Below are 24389 nucleotides of genomic sequence, written 5' to 3' on the forward strand. Positions count from 1 at the left end.
TATGCATGTGTGTATGAAATAAAAATATCTTCCAGATGACTCTTCATGTTTCCCCCAAATAGAGCTGAGTTAAACTCTGAGTAGGAATTTTCAGTGAGGAGAAAGCCAGTCGATCCGAGATGAGCGCTTCTCTGTCCTTAAAGACGAAACATTCTCATCATGCACCTTGATGAGCAAGTAATTAAAAGGCACATGTATTTACAAATTCATGTGCATTTTATTATCATATCTAATTGTAAAGCACAAAACTACAACATTTTAAGGCACATGAAGAAAGTGTGAGTGTAGGTTCTAAGGCAGTGGTTCTCAACCTTCCTGAGGCTGCAACAACCCTTTAACACAGTTTCTCATGTGGTGGTGACCCAGCCATAAAACTACTTTCATTGCTACGTCGCAACTGCAAATTTACTGCTGTTACGAATAATAATGTAAATATCTGTATTTTCCGATCGTCTTAGGTGACCCCAGTTGCAACCCCACAGGCTGAGAACCTCCTGTTCTAAGGTTTTGTTCTTCTGTTCTGATAAGCCATCACGTCAGCCCATAGCAGAGACCATCACTGTAGGAACTTAAACCTGGAGCTGTGAAGCAGAAAGACTGCCTTCATTATGTTTCTGTCATTTGAAGAGGCATTTTTAATGTTTTTTATTTTATATTTATTTATAATATTGATGTATTTCACATCAATATTTAGAGCTTCTGTTTGGCATTATTTTCTAGGAATGTGTGAAACTATTTATGATACAGAAAAATTTCCATAAGATCTTTTTTATTTCTAAGAAAAACAATAGCTTTTAAAAATACATGTTATGGGTGATTTGTTGATTTTTAAAAAAATGAAACACAAAACAAAAGCTTGCTGTGTATCCAGGGCTAGACTAAAAAGCAAGAGCTTGTAGTGAAGTATTTGCTAAACACATAAAAAAATCTGTTAGGAACTGGGGCTAAAAGATAGACACCACAACAAATATTTTGCTAGTGCTTTTTATTGCTTGGGAAATTATGCAAGGAACTGATCAAGCCATACACATGCTCACACGTATGCACAATGGGATTCCAAAGTCCTCATCTCCAGATACCACCATTTTAGGCCTTAGACCTAAATACATGTGTGTGTGTGGTGGTGGCGGGGCACATGTCAAGGTTCATGCAGTTCACAGCACACAGCACTCACGGTGTATTAAGTTTTTGAAAGCAGCTCATGGATTTGGCGTGGGAAGTCATACATCATAGCTGAGCCGAACCCCTCGTCACGCTGATGCACAAGCACTGCCCCCCACCCCCCGAACAGCCCAGCTGCAATCACAAGCCACAGTTTAAGGCGACTGCTCTGGGACTTGCAGCCAGGGGTCATTCTTGACTTGGGAACTGGATGCTTGTGGCGTCTTGGTGCACGTTAAAAGCAGCCCTTCTCCCCAGTCAGCGTTCTCCTCAGCGTCATTGTGTTTTAGCAACAGGCATGTCAATTCTCCGGTCCAGGGAGAATGTGTTCAGTTGTTTTCTCATATGGTAGCTTATAGTAACTTAAAAGAAATTGTTTTGCTGTTGAATTATGAATGCACCATAGGCCAAACAAGCATGGAAGGGAACTTCCCTACAGAGCTGTTTAGGCCGTAGTTTCTAGTACTCTGTTATACACTGCATTCTACTAAAACATTCAGAAATAACTGAAATGCCTTTTTATGCCTTTGTATAATAAATGAGATTTTAAAGTCATGCTAAAAGAAAAAAGTTGTTTTCCAGAGAGAGACAGAAATTTAGTAGCCCTGTTCTTGGAACCTGTAGCTGGCCCACAGTATAGAATGTCAAATGTCATTCAAGAGAAAACCAGGAAGGAAAGTAGCATTTTCTCCCTCCCTCCTTCCTTCCCTTTCTCCATCTATCAGTCTGTCCCTCCCTCCTTCCTTCCTTCCATCCCTCCCACCCTCCTTCTCTCCCTTCCTTCCCTTTCACCTTAAATCTTTAGACTTGAACGTAAAGTTTATATCATGAGAGAGAAGTTGTTCTGTTAAACTCATTTTGCCTTTTGTCTGCTATTAAACTTGTAGGTGAGTTCTGTTGTTTATGTTTTAGAAACACAATCATAGCTTTAAGTGGATTTACATGTTAGCCTTTTTCTCGATGCATTTGCATCTTCTGTGAATTTGAAGCCTCTCTGGTTATGACAAAAGCTGAATATGAAAATGTGTGTGCACAGTTATAGAACAGAATATTCTCTCTGGAGAGTAGTTGTCTGGGACTGTCACTCACCACCCCCAAATAATAAGTCTTGACTTACCAATCAGAAGCAAGAGTGAGGGCTGTGGCCCACGGTTTAGACCATGCTTTCTCTGTAAGACTTCTTATGTTTATGCCTCCAAAACCTTTCCACATGCAAATGGTAGACATGTGAAATTACTTTAATATTTCGTTTTTCACTCATTTGTGTCTTTATAAAAAGTTATACATTATTTGATTATTCATTGAAAATGTATCATTTAAACTTTTTTACATGAAAACCTAATTGTTAACCTCAGAATGCATTTGAGAAGGAATAAATTAAGCAGAGCTTGGTGCTTACAGTCCCCTCTCTGTGTGGCGCAGATGACATTGTTGGGAGATATGATGATCTGTCCAAGTCTGTGAATGAACGGAATGAAAAGCTTCAGATAACACTGACCCGCTCACTGAGTGTGCAGGACGGCTTGAATGAGATGCTGGACTGGATGGGAAGTGTGGAGAACTCACTGGTCAAGCAAGGTCAAGTGCCCTTAAACTCTGCGGCTCTTCAGGACCTCATCAGTAAAAACATTGTGAGTGACCTTTTCTGGGGGAAGGAATTCTACTTGCAGTTAAAAACAAATGATTTGTCTCCAGGAATAAATAGGCTTAAAGACAGAGATAAGAGAGACCTCTGAATACAGCCACGTAGCAAGCAGTGCTTGTTCAAATGAATGTGTAAATGATTTTTGTGATGTCGGTTAGGAAGAGATTTATGTACTTTTCATTATTCATTAAGGAGGATCTAAGCCTACACTGTCTTATCTCATTTATCATTACTTCAGACAGCTGCTCATGGGGTTCATCAGATCAATCTTGCTGTTGCTAAGCCTTTTAAAAATTAAGAGCATGGCTAATCCCCAGACTGCATTCGATCTCAGGGTTTCTGGGTAGCAGCAGCCCCCTGCGTTCTTCAAACAGCCAGCCAGCTGTTCTCTACACTCCCTTAAAGAGCTTTGGGATTGGCTTCCTCAAGGGGAAAATCAAACGTGTCACTCATTCCCAACTGTTAGCCTTTTCAGTCACAGGTTGTTCGAGCTTCTGGTGCTGTGGAGAATCATGTTCAGACCTCCGCAGCATTATTTGTGGACATCACTAGAATATACATACAATAATTGCTGTTTCAGATGTTGGAGCAGGACATTGCAGGCCGTCAGAGCAGCGTAAATGCCATGAATGAGAAAGTGAAGACCTTTATGGAGACCACAGACCCGTCCACTGCATCCTCGCTGCAGGCAAAAATGAAGGACCTGTCTACCCGGTTCTCCGCAGCCAGTCAGAAACATAAAGAAAAGCTTGCCAAGATGGTGGAACTAAAGGCCAAAGTAGAGCAGTTTGAAAAGCTCTCAGAAAAGCTCCAGGTGTTTCTGGACACACAGAGCCAGGCACTCACTGAGGTGGACATGCCAGGAAAAGATGTTCCGGAGCTGTCTCAGTATATGCAGGTGTGTAATCCGCGGTAGCGACGATGCCAGGCATGTGGACTGGTTAAGACAAGGTCACACGTGTGTTGACAGTCTACCTACCCATCATCATTCTAACTGCTTCACGCTTGCTTCTCCTTGAAGCGTTTGTCCATTGCATAGAGATAACCATTTACCACACGTGCCATAGCTGTTACAAATTTCACTGTGCATGCCAAAATCACAGAGAAACAAGACGGCAGTGCATGTTCACGTGTCCCCTGTACCCTAGCTGCACGGTCACAGTCTGTGGAGTACTGAGCACACCCCAGCCAGAGGTACTCTGCTCCTGTGCACACCGCTGGAGAAATGTGATTCTAAGGTCCAGCAGCATTTATACTGACAGATGTCAATACTCTGGAGAAATGTGATTCTAACGTCCTGCAGCATTTATACTGACGGATGTCAATCCTTTTCAGGAATCCACTACGAAATTCTTAGAACACAAGAAAGATCTCGAAGCTCTGCACAGCCTCCTGAAGGAGATATCCAGCCATGGCTTGCCAGGGGACAAAGCTCTGGTGTTTGAAAAAACAAATAATTTGTCAAAGAAATTCAAAGAACTGGAGGATACCATCCAAGAAAAGTAAGCACCTCATTCAAAATATATTTTATTCCATCTGGTAGTGCTCAGTAGCACTTTTATTTATGTTACTTTTATTTATGGGAGTATGTGACTGAGGTGATTTCCAAAATGTGGGGCCTGGACTCTTGCTGTATTCGTGCATTGAATATACTCAGGAGGGACTGGCAGTGGTGGCGCACGCCTTTAATCCCAGCACTCGGGAGGCAGAGGCAGGCAGATCTCAGTAAGTTCAAGTCCAGCCTAGTCTACAAGAGCTAGTTCCAAGACATGCTCCAAAGAATATACTCAGGAGGCCGGAGCCGGATTACAGAGAGTTTGAAGCCCTAATGTGGACTGAAGGGAGACCCTGTCTTAAGAAGCAAAACACAACAACAAAAACACAAGTTACTATTCACTAAATTATTGAGTTGGGAAACAGAACATGGCTTGTGTAAAAGTGGGGGAACTGCATAAGCATGACAGCGCTGGTGGGGCGTGACTGGAATGATCCTGCTCACTGGAGTCTATGGTTTCTTTGCCAAGTATTGCCTTTCTGTTTGCAGAGACAGAAATAACCTTGAAAAACAGTACTTCTTGCTTTGGGGACTCAGTTCAGAAGCTACACATAATTTCAGTGTGTTCTTAATCGCCCTTTTAATATAACAGCTTACTTCCTTAATGGGTTAAGTCATCCACTAACTAATGTGACCTGTGTTCTCCTCAGGTCAGCAGAAGATACGTGTTTTTTTTTCTGGATCTTTGCTGGCTGGCGTTAAGCATTATATAAGATGGATCAGTCAAAGCTGCTAGAGTTTATGTAGCATTATAGAGTATTGTTACGGATGGGTCATAGATTTTTTGACTGTTTCCTGTCTTTGTCTATAGCTTTGCTTAAGGAATCACAAGTGGTTACTTAGCTGATTTCATTGGCCGCATAAGCAAACATCAGCCTGAGTTGTTCTGTGCATGTCAAAGGTGCTTGTTAAAGCTGAGCCCGAGTTAGGGATAATGGCCATTGGAGCATCCGATTCCGCAGCCTAACTTCTGGTTTGCCTTTGTTCGTTAGAAAAGACGCTATCGGCTCTTGCCAGGAGCAGCTGGGTGCTTTCCAAGTCCTTGCTCAGTCACTGAAGTCCTGGATAAAAGAAACAGCAAAGCAGGTTCCCATCGTGAAGCCTTCTATGGGAGCAGAGGACTTAGGAAAATCTCTGGAAGAAACTAAGGTGGCTCATTGGACCTGATCCTAACCTCTGCTTGCCTGTGGTAGCAATGAAGTGTGGCGTCCTTCAGTCTAAAGTCGTGCAAGCTGGTCTCATAAAAGCCCTATAGTATCTGTGGGAGCCAGTAATGGGATTAGCTAAACTTTTCGTGGAAGGACATAATCCCTTTGTTAATTTGATTTATGAAGAAGATGTGTCCATGAGTCATTAGCCTCCCTAATATTGAAGTTTCCTTCTTCATCAAATTTCAGCTTAGTTCCCATTCTTTTATTATGCCCTCCCACCACGTAGTCAGAGAGAGACCCCTGTCTGCATGTGCTTAGTGGTGGAAGACAGGTTAGTCATTTGATTGAAATCCTTGCATAAATAGTACATACGTACTTTGTTGTCTGACTCAAGTCATGAAAGTTATGAATGATCGTGTCAGGTTTTCTTAGAGTGAAGTCATGTATCTTTACAACTTCACAGAAACAGTGGTAGTGAAACGCAGCGTGAGTTGGAATTCTCTCTGTATGCCCCTGTTTATTTTTATTGTCCTGTTACATACCCAGTGATGCGGCTGCACCTGGTATAGCCCTGCAGACTTACAGTTGACAGTTACTCTGGAACATTCCCGTAGCACCAGGGCACAGCCTGGCTTCCACTGTGGCTGGGGGCAGAACACAGAATGGGCCTTGCCCCGTTCTCCTCTGCTAACAGTGTTAACAGTCACCCGGGCCCACAGTCATTGCTGCTTTGAAATCTGCCCAAGTTCAGTGACAATGTACAGCTTTGAAGATACGCGGAAGACTGAAAGATAATGTGTTTTTGTGTTTAAAGAAATTACAAGAAAAGTGGCGTTTGAAAGCCCCAGAAATTCACACGGCAAACAACAGTGGGGTCTCACTATGTAACCTGATAAGTGCGTTGACCACCCCTGCCAAGGCCATAGCAGCAGTCAAATCAGGTATGCGCTTTGTTTCCGTGGCCAGTCTGTAAGAATTAGAGCTCTCGTGTCAACTTTGTGTATTTCTAGTTAATTAAATAAAAAGTCACCTCAGAAAGTAAAAGACATAAGACAAATGATTCTTAAAAGCACATTGAAGTCTCTTATGGAGAGATGGGGATGGCTCAGTGCATAATCTGTTTGTGTGGAAGCATGAGGATGGGAGTTCGAATCGGTAGTACTCACACGAATGTTTTACACTTGCGTGAGCATGGTGGCCTGCCTGTAATCACAGCATTCAGAGGCACAGACAGGTGATCCTCAGAGCAGGCTGACCAGCTAGACTCACTGAATCCTTGACTTCTGGAGTTGGCGAGTGACCCCCACCTCAGAAAATTCAGTGGGAAGTGATCGTGGAAGATACTCAACGTCTGTGGTGGGCCTCCACGTGTAGGAGCACACGCAGCACACACGCCTGCACATGTGCACCCACAGACGTAGGAACGTGTACACACACACACAATCTGTCATGGGAAAATATCTATCCTAATTTTAAATTAGTTTTAAAATCCCTCCCATGTTTGCTATTTATTAACTACTGCATGTAAACTATAACCACATTGGCAAGTAAGGATAAGAAGGTGATACTGAGGAAGGGGACTGGTCAGGTTCCAGTCTGCTTGCTTTTTACTGTAATAATATGGAGCTGTTGAAGTTCTCTGTGTGTTATTTCTGGTCTCATTATACTAGGTAGTAAAGGAATGAATTTGGTTTCCTAGAAAAGAAATGAGCAAGGGAGTAGGTTCTTCTCTGAAGAGGTAATCTCTCTCTCTCTCTCTCTCTCTCTCTCTCTCTCTCTCTCTCTCTCTCTTTCCTCTCTTGCTCTCTTTTTTGTCTGCTTATCTGTGTATTGTTCCCAGAGCAGTTGACTGCAGCCTGTGGGCCAGAGCTCGCACGTCTCAGCCCAAGTCCCGGCTGATCCCACTTTTCTCAGTCAAATGCATACAATTGTCAATTCCCAAACTAGCTTAATATCAATATAGTGTTTAGATAAGGTATACTTTATTGGGGTATGGTTTTGTTTGTTAGTTTTTGTTTTCTTTCGAGTTGAATAGACAGAAGGCTGATTCCATATCTCTATTGTGTGTCTCTGAGTGCCCTCTGGTTTATCTAGTCTGACCAGGCCTCCAGCTGTCCCTATTGTGAGTGACACCCATGTTCCAGCTGCACTTTTCTCAACCAGTCGTTTATTCCACTCTATTAATCCCTTTGAAAGGGATGCCCATATTATATATGCGGCAGTGATCTCTCCTTTCGCCCCTAATCAGATTTCCTGAGATGCCAAGTTGATTTTTCTTAAGAAAAGGAATCCTGTTGTCTTTAATTTATCTTAGTTCCTCCTGCCTCCTTATTTGTAATTAAATCTATTCTCTGCTGTGTTTTCTTTGTTTGGACTTTCAGAATTAGACTCTGGGATGCTTTCCCTTCCATGTAAAATGCCTTGCGTGTGACGTGTGTGTGTGTGTGTGTGTGTGTGTGTGTGTGTGTGTGTGTGTGTGGTGTGTGTGTAACAATGCAAGATTCAGATATTTAAATGTTTCTGTTGGTTGTGCTTGTTTGGCCATATCTCTGCTTTGATAGACAGCCAGTGGATGCTAGCATGAGAAAGTTGGATTTTATTAAGAGTGTGGTATGGAAACATGCCAATACCAGATGGTTATGATAATAAAAGACAAATAGCTATTACGACTCACTAAGGAGTTTCTGTTTGATAGGCAACAAGTTAACTATCTGTGGTCCCATACTGCTCTTACAGGTTAGGCACCAGCTTTACTTACTAGTTCTTCTGGGCACACAGTAATAATTAGTAGAGTTGGCATTTAAATCAGGAGTCCTACCCCAGGCCCAGGCACTACCACCCCTGTATTCTCTCTTCTTCAGCATATGTGGACTTAGCAAAGGCTTTTGTTTCATCTTATTTTCATTAGGTAAAGCAGACTTTCTCTTCTTGGTTATTTTGCTTTATTTAATATGTGTATGCTGGGGACCTCCTAAACTTCAGTAGCTTTATCATTAAGATGACTTTAGCACAAGATGACTTAGCTACAATGTTTAAGAATTAACGATTGATTAATTTATTAACAGTAGAAAGTAAGGCACAACCTCACTGCTCTAAGAATAAACGATGGAGTTCTTAAATGGCCGCTCGATGACGGTCTGCTTTATGCCCTGTATCGTTGGTGAGTAGAAATACTATGACAATCTAAAGTTGTTTTTGTTTTTGCAGGCGGAGTGATACTAAATGGTGAAGGAACAGACACAAATACTCAGGATTTCTTGGCAAATAAAGGTGAATAGGAACCTTATCTGGTTCATAATGGAGCTTGCTGTTTCTGAGAAAATCCTTTGAGAGAGCTGTAGTTATGTTGAAATCTTAAACTTGAATTAGATTGGTCACAGTCTCCATGGATATATTGATAGAATATTCTGTAAAGCCTTTCCAACTGTGATGAACTAAACTTTAATGTTTTGCTTTAGTACTTGGTTTTATTTTCTTGTTGTTGATTTAAGACACATTTCTACCTGGGGTAGCATTTGATCTGATTTATTGTTTAGTACTCAAGAAATAGAATTTAAGCTTAGAACTCTGTCACACTACCTCTGACATTTTACTCTTATGCAGTGTTCCTGAGTCATTTTTCACTAACCAGCAGTATGACCTGATCTTTTGATCCTAAAATGTCTATGGTTTATTGTAGCTTAATAGAGACAAAGTAGAAGGAAGTACTGTATAATATAGTTAATTCTATGACTTTTCTCCAAAAGCCCTCAATATGCAATGGTATATTTTTCTTCCCACTCTTAGGGTTAACATCTATTAAAAAGGACATGACAGACATAAGCCACAGTTATGAAGACCTTGGCCTCTTACTCAAGGATAAGATAACTGAACTGAACATTAAGCTCTCCAAGTTGCAAAAGGCTCAGGAAGAATCAAGTGCAATGATGCAGTGGTTGCAGAAAATGAACAAAACTGCAAGCAAATGGCACCAGACGCCAACGCCCACAGACACTGAATCTGTGAAGACGCAAGTCGAGCAGAATAAGGTAGACTGGACGTAGGGTAAAAAGGGCCAGTGAAAGAGATCTCTGGCCCAGAGAGCAGAGCCAAAGAAACACACACTGCCCCTCAGCAAATCAGGAATAAAACCAACCAATCCCAGGGCACTAAAGTCAACCAATTGAAATCCTACCAGTCTTCACCCTGAAAACCTCCACCTTGTAAAAATCCAGCCCTAACAAGTCCTGTGAAATTCTAAAAGAATCTTAAGAAAGCCAAAAATACGTACAACTCCTAAGGGAGGATTACCTACAGCTCTGAAGGGAAACGTAGCCCAACCCAGGTGTTAGAGGTGGGGGACCATTTCCCCAGCGAAGTTACAGTTCTTGCTCCAGGAAAGGTTTTCCTAAAGCAAATGTAATAGCTCTGCTCCAGCAGGGGAGGGTCCCCAGCCAGGTTGTCACAGCTCTGCTCTGGTGTGCTCCAGAGAAATGTTACACTCTGTTCGGCTTCCCTGGAGTGTGACACTTGTGGGTATTCCTTGGCATCCAACTACCAGGATACCTTTCCCTTCGGAGCAGTAACGCTTACACTGGTGCACAGAAAGAAGACATCAGAGAGAATGGACAGAAATTCCGAAGCAGCCAAGGTGGTCCTGTGCTCTGTTCTGTTTTCTACCTAGATCCATCAATAAATAACTTGAGAGTTTTAAAGTCTGCCTTTCTGTAGATTGGGGCAGTTGGTAGTCATTTTTTCCTGCCCTCTGACATTGTAAAAAGAGCCAGACTGTTGGGTATATGTGACTTGGCCATCATTACGTTCACTTAAATCTGGGATATTAACTAGTTAACTTTTGGGAAAGATTTAGGTAAGGGTTAAATATATTAAGGGCCTGTTTTTGTCTACTATAAAATGGGGTAGCTAATACCATCCTCGTTAGTGGACAGTATTTCTGTAGCTGTCAAAATTGGGAAGGTAATTTTCCATGGTGGCACTATGATGGCAAAAATGTATGCAAAGTAGAAACCTGCATTTGACTTCTGTTGTGTGTTTGTCCCCAAGTTGAGTCCAAAGTTCCGGAGGTCTTTCCCAAGGCCTGTCAGCCTCAGTCTCACTGAGAGCAGCTGCATGTCCTCGTAGTAGTTTGAAAGCAGAAAATTCTCTTCAGTATCAGTCTGTCATTCCTCCAAATTAGAGGGTTCCTGTGTGTGGGGGATCTCTGTGTCTCACAGTTGAAGATGGGCAAAGCAACAGTGAGAATTAGCGGTCCCATAATCCAGGTCCTCACCCACTCCAGCATTTAACGTAGGGGGTTTTCCTCTCTGGGTCGTACCAGAGGGTAGGAAATGCAGCATAATTGTACTTTTTGTCTGTTGATGGCAAACTTCTGTGTAGTTAATTGCTTTTTTTTTTCTTGTTAGTCCTTTGAGGCGGAACTGAAGCAGAACGTAAACAAAGTGCAAGAGCTGAAAGACAAACTGACTGAGCTACTGAAGGAGAACCCAGAGGCTCCCGAGGCCCCCGCCTGGAGACAGACGCTGACGGAGATGGGTAAGTGTAGCCTTGCGTGTACCGCTCACAGGTATCAGAATGCTTCTCAGAAAACACCAATAGTCTCGGTTGCTTTGGGATTATCTTTAAATGTTTCAAAATCTGTTATTTGAGTAATTAAAATCATGACGTTCAAGTCCATTGTTCTGAGAATTGGCATTCAGCTGTTTTTATGGAAAAGGTGTATTGGCTAATGATAAAATGCTGTGCACTGAGTAACGTCCTCATTGGTGTTTATTTGCTTTTTATTAGCTTTGTGCTCATAGGTGTTATGCCTTAGTATGTTTCCTTCTGTTCACTCACCTGGAAAAGGCAGGCTCCCCTCTCCTCGGTGAGGAGGCTTCTGAGACTCCTCCAACCCTGTCTCCTTAGCTCTCCTTTCTCTCAAGCCAGTGTCTTCCCCTTCCCTCCCATCCTGCCTTTATACAAACTGCTCGTAGGAGTAGAATTTCCTTCAAAGGCCTTTCCAGTTTGTGTGAGCTGCGGAGACTAAGAAATCAGATTTTCCCACTTCACTCTGTTGTTTAGAGGTTTCTGTAAGTTAAGGGTTGTCTGTCTAGTAGCCCTACTGTGTGCTGTGTGTAGTGTACGCCGTGGATAGTTCTTGGGATGACTTGACTTTCAGTCGTTCTGTTAGGTTTATTTCCTACCTTCCTTTCAGTGTTAGGCATCATGGGCTCAGAAACAAAGTGTTGTAAGTTAATGTTCGGCGTTAGAGAGGATCCGACTCTCATGACTGTAGGGTAACCTATCAGGGCAAGCAGCTTCTTTATTTAATTAACCAATGACCTTCCTCCATCACATGACTCTTGCTGCGTCATGGTCCCCCAAGTCAGTGGCTCTCCTGGGATGTCAACATTACTTGAGCAGAGTGTTGTCACACATTAGAAGAGAGGAGGGAGTGAGGAGTGTACGTTTCCCAAAATGCCTCCCAATGGTTTGGCTACTTCTGCATCCTGTCTGCTTTTGTTAGCAGTCTTTCTAGTCAGATTATATTGGATTAGAACTTGCCATACAGAAGGATGCCATTAAATAAAAATCACCTACTGTGTTCTATTAAAATTTTCCGTTAGTATATTGTGCCAAGTGACCAATAATAAAAAAAAATCTCTTGGGACCAGTGGAAAGGGCTCAGTCAATAAAGTACTTACACACACAAGCACAGGGATGGTTCGGTCCCCAGAACCCGTCTGAAAGCACTAGACACAATAATACAAGACTGTAATCCCCGTGCCAAGGACGCAGAAACACATAGCTCTGTGGGGCAGCCTGGGCAGCCTTGTCTGCTAGGCAAGGGTCAGGCCAGTGAGAGACCCTGTCTTATAGAAAAAAACAAAGGCACATGGCTCCAGGGTCAGAAGCGATGGTTCTCCTCCAGCTTCCACAAACGTATGCACATGTGTACCCACGCAAACACATTTTAAAAAACAATAAAATGGGTTTAAGGAGAGCCTTGGTGCTCTGACAGCAAATCTGCACCTCAAGAGGCTGTGCTCTGTGGAAACCAGGAGAGCAAGAAGGCTTCCCAGCTGAGGGGATGGTCCTGTGGGACGGAAATGACAGACAGAAATAGGAGATGACGATGGGAGGTGGCCCGGTATGGCTTACGTGAACATGTGCGCTTTGGGGAGAACATTAAGATTGTGAGGGCCAGATCAGAGGAATCCTCTCAATATAGACGCAAGATGAGTGTTCCAGGGTCAGGCTGTGACGGGCCCTGCGTCTCAGGCAGATGTCTTCAGATTTTATCATCTAAATGATGAGAAGTTATTGATCAAAGGACTTGAGGAGGGAAGTGATATGTTTAAAAATGGTTGTTTTCGAGGGAAATTATTTTAGAATTAAATGGCTTAGCACTGAGAAATAGCTGGATATGAGTTACAAGACTATTAAGCTTTGTCTGTAGTTTCAGAGTGTGCGCTTTGTATCCGCGTCCACCTCTGCACTGCCTGGGAACTAGGGAGAAATTGAACTCGCAGAACCCCCACTCCAGAGCCCCTGTGTGGTAACAGTCCCAGCAGGTGGTTCTGTATTAGCCGAGTTCCGGAAGCACTGTGGTGTAGGAAAAGGATGATGTAGACCACGGGAGAGCATGGCCCTGAGCATGTCCCCGAGGTGCTCGGGGCTCTGATGGCATGGCAGAGCCATCAGAAGGCCGTCGAAAGTCATTGTGGAGCCTGAGTGGTTTAGAGTACAGACTGCTCTTGCGGAGGACCTGCGTTCAGGTCTTAGCGCCCACTTCAGGCAGCTCCAACCACCGTAACTCCAGCTCCAGGGGATCCAGCACTTCTGGCCTCTGAAGGCACCTATGCCTACAAAATCACTCCCGCTGCATGCATGCACAGACAGACAGACAGGTAATTAAAATAAGATGCCTTTGAAAATCACTACGAACTACTGCACCTCGATGAAAAGGAAGAGAGGGTGGCCTTTGAAATAAATATGAAAACAGGGGCAAAGGTCAGTTTTTAGAGGGACATCACTAAACGGTTCCCGTGATGGCTGTGAATGCAGTATGGCACAAAACCTTGCCGAGGGTTTGTCTGTGTGGTGTTCCTTTGCCACTGCATTGTCCAGCTCTCCAGTGTGAACTTCTTAGAAGTCGGTGTCACGCCGCGGTCATGAGGTAGACTGCCCTTTCACGGGACTCTGAGATCTCGTGCTTACCTTTGCAGCACTTGGTTGGAGTCTAATAGAGAGCTTGAGGGCAAATATTCAAATCTGGAAGCCATTTACCTAGAAATATTTGAGAAACTTCAAAAAAAAAAAAAGATTCAGGGTTGTGGTGTGACTCAGCAATAGAGAACTTGCCTAGTATTCACACAGCCCTAGGTTCAGTAAACAGTAACACCCTTTGAAATAAATATGACCCTCCCTCCTTCCCTCCTCTCTCTCTCTCTCTCTCTCTCTCTCTCTCTCTCTCTCTCTCTCTCTCTCTCTCTCAACTATATAGGACTTTTAGAAGGAATAAGAGATCACAGGTTTAGAAGGAATAAGAGATCACAGGAGGAACCTGATTGTTTTGGACAATATTAATATTTTTGCCTTCTAAAATAGGTTCGGGTTTGTTTTACTTATACTGGGGTTAATACACAATTACTAAATCCATAACGTTATAACAAAGAATGAAACAGCAGGCGTGGTTGGTGTGTGGGGAAGGAAGCTGAGACCTGTTATCATTTAGAATGAGCAGCATTAGGAAACAGAGCCTCAGGATCATGGAGGCCACGATCAGGCCTTGAGGGGGGAGGGAGAGCATTAGGGGAATAACACATGCCACAACACGACAAGACCACGAGATGAGGACCATTATAGCAATTCCTAGAACTGCCATGGACAGCGTGACAGAGAAGCAAGCCTTCAGAGAAAAAGCCCCCATAGAAAGGAGGTGTTTTGATGTCTATGGTTGGGGACTCCATGGCTTGCTCCCCTATATCTCCTCCAGCCCATCCCTATTGAGGTCTGTGTGCTCTGAGCAGGGGCTGCCAGTCCTTAGTCTCAAGGCACAAACTACAGGTGGTTATGGCTGATTTCTGCAGACTTCATCTCCTCGTGGCCGTTTCTTAGAATGGCAGGCTCGTGTTCTAATAGGTAGCACCTGTGGAGTTTCACATACTTACTTCTTTTAAGTTCCGGCTGACAGGAAGGAGAGTTATCATGCATGAACGAGGATAGGTGGTCGCTTACTGGTGGTGTACTAGCCTAATCTTAAGGCCCCAAGTCTAGATCCTAACAGCGAAGGGGGCAGAAAAGCAATTGCTATCATTTTGAATCACATGACTACAGTTTTCCAGGGGATATTAAACGTACAAAATCCAATACCAGTCTCATCCTTTTTCTTCCAGATACTAAGTGGCAAGAGCTCAACCAGATAACAGTTGATAGGCAACAGAAGCTGGAAGAATCCTCCAATAATCTAACCCAGTTCCAGACCACAGAGGCCCAGCTAAAGCAGTGGCTTTTGGAGAAAGAACTGATGGTCAGTGTTCTTGGACCCTTATCCATTGACCCGAATATGTTGAACACACAGAGGCAGCAGGTGCAGGTGAGTGCTATCTGAGAACCAGCTGGACGCAGCCCCTGACTTAGCAAGACAAATGTGCTCAGTGTAAATACATTAGTGTGGCTAGTGTGTATCTTCCTGCTGTGGGTCGTGTTATCTAAAGCAAGACCTTTAGAGAGCTACAGCTGGGAGGTAGCCACGGTATCTTCCCTGAGCCAGCATGGGGGGCAGATCCTCCGCCCACTGTTTGGTCGTGCTGTAGCTGTTGCAGGCCCGCTAACCCTCAGGAGACCCTGAAGGGTGAGCATGATTGCCTAAGTCATGGTGATGCCAGTGTTCCCTTCTTGCTGTTCACAAATTCTCTGTTCAGGCTTCGTTCATTTCTATGGAAACTTGTAAAACCCATGCAGTAAGGTCCTGATCAGAAGACAGAACAGAGTGGGGACAAGGACAAAGACTGAGGGGACAGAGGGAACCTCAGAACCCGTAGTCAACCTCAGAGTCTTAGTCATTCACAGATAAGCCCGAAAGGGAGAGAAAACCTGACATTGAAGTCAGACGGAAGAGCACAGGTTCCAGTTGGTTTCTGCAGGTATGAGAGTGTCCTCAGAGCAGGGAGGAGGACAGGTTCCAGTTGGTTTCTGCAGGTATGAGAGTGTCCTCAGAGCAGGGAGGAGGAGCTCCTTTCAGCCAAAGGTGTCACCACGTCCCGGGTGTTCTCTTTCATTCTGTTCATAAGACAAACAGAACAAAGACAGAAAGATAAACGGGAACTATCTTGAGAAATACTTGCTTGTCATCTTAACGGCCTGAAAAGGATAGATAAATAAATATAAAAATAGATAAAATATAGAATAAAAGATTAGCTACACCACAAGGAAGGCATTTGGGGGTCATTTCTAATGACAGTGATGATGAGCCTCTACATTCTGAGCAATAAGATTTTATCTTTAAAGCTCTTATAATAAAGATTGTAAATGTTTTTAAGTCCACTGTTTTGGGTTTTTTTTTTTATAAGCCAAGCACACTTGAGCATACTAAGCAGTTAAGAGTTACCCTTGCGTTTTCTTCGGTGTAGAATACTAGGAAATATTGGTGAAGAACCCAGGAATAGCATCTCGTGTGTTTCTGGAATGTGTGACTGAGCGTTTGTTCATCTGCTCATGCTACAGTTGATATCATTCTTCTTACCCTCATTGCCCACAGAGTGTTGTTACCCGGGAAGCACCTTGGCTCCTTAGTTTCAGATAATTGCACGGTCCTCAAAAATTAGGCAAATATTAAAACAAAATTCAAAAGCAAACTAGAGAGGTTTGGACCATTTCTATCCGTTTGGATGCTTAAATTTATGTTTCTTATAGGTAATTATACAACCCTTTGTTTATTTTCTACACTTATTCTAGATTCTGCTTCAAGAATTCGACACTCGGAAACATCAATACGAACAGCTCACAGCAGCTGGCCGGGGCATCCTGAGCAGACCTGGGGAAGACCCTTCCTTACATGGGATGGTGAACGAACAGCTGGCAGCTGTGACCCAGAAGTGGGACAACCTCACGGGACAACTGAAGGACAGGTGTGACTGGATTGACCAGGCCATTGTCAAAAGCACGCAGTATCAGGGCCTCCTGAGAAGCCTTTCGGGTACCCTGAGTGAGCTGGATGACCGGCTCAGCAGCAGCCTCACGGCGGGCACACTGCCTGACGCTGTGAACCAGCAGCTGGAAGCAGCCCAGAAGCTGAAGCAGGAAATCGAACAGCAAAGCCCACACATCAGGGCAGCCCAGGCACTCTGCGAGGACCTGTCGGTGCTGGTCAAAGAGAGCTACTTGAAAGCAGAACTGAGTAGGCAACTGGAGGGCGTTGTAAAATCGTTCAAGGATATCGAACAAAAGACAGGTTGGTCTCCCTTTGCATATGCCTACTTCCTGGTAAGAAATTGTGAGCCTGTGCTGCTGTTGCAAGCGCTTGGTGATAATTCGTGACTAGGAAAGGACCCTGCTCCTACGGGCACAGGTGGACAGAAAGAGTTCTGAGGAAGTTCTGCACAGATCAGAGATGTTCTGCACACATTCCAGACCTGATGCTTTAACTATGGGTAGTCCCCAAGGTGGCCTTCTAAATACATAGACTCCTTTGCTGTGTTACATTGTCTCATTTCAGCAGAAAAGCAGATGAACAGTTGTTTGAAAGGCTTTGTGTCTTTTTCCCATCTGTTATTACTTTGTGTGAGTCTGTCACAGAAGGCTTTTCTAGAGAAATGTGTGGGTTTCTCTGTTTTCCTCACTCACCTGCAGCAACAGTTCTGTGACAAACTAGGTGCAATGGCGTATATGAAGGGTCCTGCCAAAGAAGGACATGCTTCACTGTCTGTTCTGTTCCACGAACTTCTAGGCCTTGCCTCTAGCCGGATCTGATCTGTTTAATTGGTTCGGTGTTCATGTTGATTAGAGCAGCCATTTCAGGCTTCTCTTACACAGAGACAGCATAGGACAGTATCCAGGATCTGCATGTGCGGGGGTCCTGAGCTTCATCTCAGAACTGGAATCACCTGGCAAATAATTTAAGCCCCGAGAATATGGAAAAGTCAGAGAAAAGGGGTGGGGGGCATTTGATATGAAAAGGGTTATTGACAGCACACAAGACCTGCACAGGTTCAAACCAGACAAAATTCCAGCGCCGGGGAGGGGAAGTGGACACACAGCCCTCAACTAAGAAACGGATGTATTTTCTACTGTGACGTGTCACTGGGTAAATCAACCACATTCCAGGGCAGGACCCATGCTCAGATGTAGTTGGTCTACAAAAAACAGATTCCATGGATTTATGTGCATGTGTGTGAATATGTCTGTGTGTGTGTCTGCTGTGCATGTGTGTCTACGTGTGCATGTGTGTAGGGGTTTTGTTTTTTTTTTTTTTTTGGTCTTACTGAATTTCTTTTTTTGTGTTTTGCTTGCTTTGATTATTATTACTATTATTATTTTAGAGAGAGTAAGAAGAACTTGAAGTTGTGTGGGCATGTGGGGAGGATCTGGAAGGAGTTAGGGAAAGGGGAAATAGAATCCAAATATATTTATGGGGAAAGGGGTGTTTTAAATAAAATTTTAAAAAAGAAGTGAGCGATTAAGACAATCCAGAACTGTGCCGTTGTCAGCTTGTCATGCTGGCATGGAGAAGGCATTCTGGGAACAAGCCCAGTATGTCATGCCCACACCTTATACCTTCATTTTTACCTATTCCCGTGCCTTTTGGTTTTGCCTAGTTGCTGCTTTCTTTCCCCCACCGGCTGCCTGTTTTATTTGTCTCTCCTTTTCCCCTCCATCAATAGCTCAAGTTCACTTCCAATTCCTCGAGTCAATGCTCCAAGCTTGCTCTAGGATAACTATTAGCCATCACTTGGAGGTTTCTGTTGGCTTTTTAGAGATAGTGCTAAGATCTTCATGTAAAATAACACATTTGTGCTTTCTCTTTAGAGAATCATGTTCAACATCTTCAGTCAGCCTGTGCAAGCTCTCACCAATTTCAGCAAATGTCTAAGGATTTTCAGGCTTGGCTGGATACCAAGAAGGAGGAACAAAGAAACTCTCCCCCAATATCAGCCAAATTCGATATCTTGGAGTTATTGCTTAAAGCGCAGAAAGACTTCAGCAAAACTTTCACTGAGCAGTCTAATATTTATGAGAAAACCATTGCAGAAGGTGAAAGCCTGTTAATAAAAACACAGGGGGCAGAGAAGGCAGCCTTACAGTTACAGCTCAACACGATGAAAACCGAGTGGGACCGATTCAGAAAGCAGGTGAGCGAAAGGGAAGAGAAACTGAAAGACGCGCTGGAGAAAGCCCTCAAGTACAGAGAGCAGGTGGAAACTCTGCAGCCGTGGATAGACAGATGTCAGCAGAGTCTGGACAGAGTGAAGTTCTGCTTGGATCCCACTGAGACAGAGAATTCCATTGCCGAGCTAAAGTCCCTGCAGAAGGAAATGGACCACCACTTCGGAATGGTGGAATTACTGAACAACGCGGCCAATAGCCTACTCAGTGTCTGTGAGGTGGATAAAGAGGTGGTTACGGATGAAAATAAGGCATTGATCCAGAAGGTAGATAGGGTCACCGAACAGCTTCAGAGTAAGAAAGTCTCCCTAGAGAACATGGCACAGAAGTTTAAAGACTTCCAGGAAGTCTCCAAAGAAGCCGAAAGGCAGCTCCTCGGGGCGAAAGAAGAGCTGGATGTCTATCACTCCCTAGGCCCCCAGGCATACAGCAACAAGCACCTGACCATGCTACAGGCTCAGCAGAAGTCACTGCAGACCCTCAAGCATCAGGTAGACTTGGCAAAAAGGCTTGCCCAGGACCTGGTGATGGAAGCCGCAGAACCAAAGGGAACCTCCGATGTTTTGTTGCAAGCAGAAACATTAGCGGAAGAGCATAAAAACCTGAGCCAGCAAGTTGATGAAAAGTGTTCTTTCCTCGAAACCAAGCTGCAGGGTATTGGACACTTCCAGAATACCATCCGAGAGATGTTCTCTCAGTTTACAGAGTTTGATGATGAGCTGGATAGCATGGCTCCAGTGGGCAGAGATGCAGAAACGCTACAAAAGCAGAAGGCATCTATCCAGGCCTTTCTGAAGAAACTGGAGGCCCTCATAGCAAGCAACGACAACGCAAACAAAACCTGCAAGATGATGCTAGCCACAGAAGAAACCTCTCCCGACCTTGTTGGAATCAAAAGGGACTTAGAAGCCTTGAGCAAACAGTGCAACAAGTTGCTAGACCGAGCGAAAGCCAGGGAAGAGCAGGTGGAAGGTGCGACTGAGCGGCTGGACGAGTTCTACCGCAAACTGCAAGAGTTCTCAACTCTGCTCCAGAAGGCCGAGGACCACGAAGAATCGCAAGGGCCCGTGGGGACAGAAACGGAGACGATAAACCAGCAGCTTGACGTGTTTAAGGTAGGGAAGTCTATATATTTTTTTTCCAAATGTTTTTACTATTAAATGAAGATTCTAATTAGTATGGAAAGGCATTTTCTGGGGCTCGTTGTTGTTGTTTTAACCTTCTTGAATGACTGGCATATGGCATATGTCTGAATGAGTACATATGGTTATAATAGTCAGATGTTGCAGGGCAGTTCAAAGGCCTCGATGAGTCAAAGAGAACTTGAGGATGTTCCGGCAGGCTTCACTCTGACCTCAGTGGAGTCATTTCTGATGCTGATTGTAGCTGACGTCTGTAGTGACCAGAGCTGTGCTTTGAACTGAACTTCATATGTTTGTGTCCCAGCATTTTCCTCAGTGATAAATTATAGTTTACAGTGGTAGTCTTTTTCCATTCTTTCCCTTTTTAAATGAGTCTTCTCATCCATCTTAATTTCCTCTCTAAACTTTTCTTGTAGAAGCTTATGTCTTTTTAAAGGCAGTATGCTTTTTCATGTTTTATAACAGATCTTCAGCCTACGTCTGATGCAGTTCAAAGAAAATTGTTTTTCATAGGACCAAGTCGTGTCTGCCACTTGATAGCCTCAAAGATGCTTAATAGATGGAGTACTATATTTAAAAAAAAAAAAACTGGTTGTTTCAGTCTTTTTGGATTCGGGGCCACTTATGATAGTAAAACCGAGGCAAATAATTGCATGCACAAAGAGAGGTTCATTCCTGGAAGCGAGGATGTCAGGTATCCTCAACAAACTATCAAGTATTTGCTCGGTGTGTGCCACAGACCTTCTGTAGTTGTCATGGGTCCTGCTCCGTTTCTGAGATGTGTTTTACCTTCTAGCAAAGACTAGTAGAGGGATTTTGCATCATCAACACATAGAGGACAAAGGAAGAGCAAACAAAACCAAGATATGTAAAACTACAGGCTGGGCACCCAATCTAGAGCATACGAGAGACCTCTAGTTCGGTGCTCAGGTTCAGATGCATCCCATGGGAAAAAAAAAATAGAAATTAAATGGACTTCCAATTTTTTTTTGTTGTTGTTACGTCTGATATGCTGTTTCCTTTTCCTGTCTTTAGTATGGAGCTTAAGTGAGGGAACGGGGAAGGTAACTTCGGATATCTATAACCACTGTTATTGTTGGTGCAAGCTTCTGTTCTGCCAGCAGCTCCCAAATAAACACACTGAGGCCTATATTAATTATAAATGGTTGGCCAATAGCTCAGGCTTATTACTAGCTAACTCTTACATTTGAATCAACCCAAGTGTCCTGTCTATTCTTTGTCACAAGGCTCGGTACCTTTTCTCAGTATGGCATGCCCATCTTGTTTCTCTCTGCATCTACTGGCGACTCTCTGACCTCACCCTTCTTCCTCCCAGCATTCTCAGTTGGACTCCCCTGCCTAACCGTATTCTGTTCAGCCATTGGCCAGTCAGCCTCTTTATTAATCCAATCACAGTGACATATATTCACACAGTGTAAGGTAATAATCCGCAGTTTATTACATGCCTTGGGCACACAATCCGTTCAGGGTTTAAAATCCCGTGATTCTAGGGACTAAAGAGAAACAAACATAGATGTCATTTGTTTTTGTGTGTACCCTAAAAAAAAATAATGACAGCAGGTAGCAGGCCTGTACCTTGGGTTCGGTCAGATGCTTTGTAGTATCAGCCATGCAAAGGAGACGCTGTTCATCCCTAATTAGTATCCAGGCCTGTGCACAGGGTCATACAGGTGATAACATCACACAGCCTGGCTGTTTTAAGGAAAATCATACAATGCCTTATGTGCTGCGTTCTTCGCGTTTCAGACCTGATGTTTCCTCTGGAAAGTTTTGCTATCAGTCATATCATGGACTTGGATAACAAGCGGCTGTTGCCCTTTGCTCTGGCCCAACACTTCAGGAACACCCACTTAAGAACAGCCAGGAGCTCAGTGCACCCGAGGCTGCAGAAGCTGTGTGGTGCGCAAGTGAGGGCTGTGGTCACGAGCGTCCCAGAGAGTGTGCTGCTGGTGAGGCGGGACCAGACAGCCCTTCACTTTAGTGTTTTCTCTTTCCCTGTTGAAGCGGTACAAGAGCTTGCTGATAATGCTGATCTTAATCCAGTTTCTGTTGGGTCTTAGTCTTTTGTGGAATTATTTTTCAGTATATTTCTTGAAATTTAAAAAACAAATCAAGTGGAGTAATTTGCATTGCGTGAAAAGCCAGTCATAATTTCTAAGAATGAAACCAAAAAGTACCAAAGGACTGGGCCTATGTTCGTTATGAGCTTTCAGATATAATCCCGTTTGACATTAATCCACCAAGTAGCTTTCCCTCGCCCTAATGTCATGGATAAAATCCTGGGGTGGTTTTTCTCGCTACACAGTGAACTGCTTGAGAGCAGGGCTGGAACTTGGCGGTCACTCATTTCCACATGACTCGCCAGTACAGAGCCCAACATTCACCCCATGTGATGTAGACGTAAGTACAGATTTCCCCGCCCCCTTCCTCCAGATTAGAACTGAAGAAACTGCTATTTGTTTTTACTTCGTTTCCTTAAAAAGACAAAATTTATGTACGGTAAAAAAAAAAAATCAATTCAGCTACACTGACTAAAAACTTGTTATTCTAAATCAAACCTTCTGATTCACTATCAATCAAAAGAAGATTCCAAAAATATTTGACAAAAGACTGATGCCTCTTTAGTTAGTGCCAGTTCTTAAACTATATATTTGATTTCTTGGGCCTTAGGTTTTCCTAGTCTTGGATTAAAGTTTAAAGAATGAGGTCCTTCTTCTGCTGTTGCTTTTCCTTCTGTGTATCGTCTTCCTTCTCTGATTCTCTACTTTTGCAATTCAGTTGTGCTGCAGAGTGTCCTCACTCTGTGGACTGAACACCAGAGTCCATGTCCGTGTCTCCTGGAGGAGGGAAGAAGTCTGCTTTGGTGCTCCGAGGCCCTGCTTGCAGAGCCCTAACTCAGGTTTATTTTCAAATGAAAGATATGTTAAGTCATATAGATGCTCACCCCCCTTTTCTTTTTTTTTGCAATTTATTTGCTTATATGTTTGAGACAAGGTCTCCCTGTGTCTACCTGGCTGTCCTGGAATTCACCACGGAGAGCAGGCTGGCCTTGAACTCACAGAGATGGAGGTCCACCTGCCTCTGCCTTCTGGGTGCTGGGATTAAAGGCACACACCACCCCTGCCCAGTATTCACACTTTTCTTTATCAAACAGTTATGCAAGTGGTTTTATGTCATTAGCAGTCCACCAGATCCTTCCATCATCATAGTCGGTATCACTGCACTGAACTGTTGATTTTACACTGATCTCAGTGAAGATCAAAGAAACTACAGTATTAATAGATAGTGTCCCATCTTAGCTAAGTCTGCACCCTTGCCTCTCTATACCATGGCAAAATGATACCAAACAAAAAACACTTAGACCCTGCTTCCTGTTCATTCTGGCTACTCTTGCTGCCTCCTTTGTGATTCATTTTTTCCACACAAGTGTCTCTGGTACAAGTCAATATTAACGGGCAATTCTGTTTTCAAAATGGAAATAACATTTCATAGATCGGAGAATTTCTAATTCAAGTTGAAATCAGAGACATAGACCAGAACACATAATTACACTATAATAACTTTAGTCTGGTCCAGGTGTAGGCATTATCTAAGCCAGGCAGTATTTGAATATTGAATAAATAAAATGCAAACTATCATGGCACTAGAGACACCAGGAAGTTTGCACACAAGTTCCTTAAAATAATGGTTAAATGATCCCCAAATACCTACTGTGATGTCGCCATATTTTTAAAAGTAAAATTAGAATTTCCAGAAAGAGCTTTAATAGTAATATTTAAAGATGAATAATTTACCCATCTGTGTTGAGTACAAGGGGAATTAGATAAGTCTGGTTTAGGAGAGGTTCTGGGTGTGGGGCGTGTCTCAGTGGACTGATTTCTGTCATAGACTGCTGGCCAGCAGGCTGTGCGCCTCCCTTCAGTGTTATAAAGGTGAAATATTTTCACCATGGAAACTACCTAAAGTTTATAGCCTTATAGGAAGGTGACATTCTTTACCCCATCAGAGTACCCTTTAAGAGTAATGCTACACCTCTGGTGGGCGAGGCAGAAGCCCCTAGTCCCCGAGTACAGATCACACCTCCACACCTAAGCTAATGAAGTGTTGTGAGTCTTCCATTCTGATCCACCCTAAGTGGCTGCCCTCTCTCCTCCATCACGTAAGAAACATCACAGACTACAAATCTGGAAGGACTGTCAGTGATGGCTGGAGGGTCGGCAAGGTGGCTGCACTGGTAAAGACCTTTGCCACCAAGGTCCGATGTCCTGAAAGAGAAGAACCAACGCCCACAAGATGACCTCTGACCTCTATGTGCATGCTATATCTCATTTTTATTCTCTCTCTCTCTC

At 43.6% G+C, this 24389-nt stretch overlaps 1 protein-coding gene across 15 annotated transcripts in view; it reads left to right on the plus strand.

Annotated features, from left to right (window-relative positions):
- Positions 1-24389, plus strand: part of Dst (dystonin) — a 399168-nt gene that overhangs the window by 297637 nt on the left and 77142 nt on the right. For all 15 annotated transcript variants that reach the window (XM_013351021.2, XM_026785512.1, XM_026785510.1 and 12 more), the window contains 11 exons: positions 2584-2792; positions 3387-3704; positions 4142-4308; positions 5354-5510; positions 6327-6453; positions 8720-8782; positions 9299-9540; positions 10915-11044; positions 14890-15089; positions 16451-16946; positions 18521-19992. In XM_013351021.2, the coding sequence (XP_013206475.1) occupies positions 2584-2792; positions 3387-3704; positions 4142-4308; positions 5354-5510; positions 6327-6453; positions 8720-8782; positions 9299-9540; positions 10915-11044; positions 14890-15089; positions 16451-16946; positions 18521-19992 (3581 nt within the window). The remainder of the gene's footprint in view (positions 1-2583; positions 2793-3386; positions 3705-4141; positions 4309-5353; positions 5511-6326; positions 6454-8719; positions 8783-9298; positions 9541-10914; positions 11045-14889; positions 15090-16450; positions 16947-18520; positions 19993-24389) is intronic.

Source organism: Microtus ochrogaster, linkage group LG2, assembly GCF_000317375.1.
Source record: "Microtus ochrogaster isolate Prairie Vole_2 linkage group LG2, MicOch1.0, whole genome shotgun sequence".
NCBI classification, from domain to species: domain Eukaryota; kingdom Metazoa; phylum Chordata; class Mammalia; order Rodentia; family Cricetidae; genus Microtus; species Microtus ochrogaster.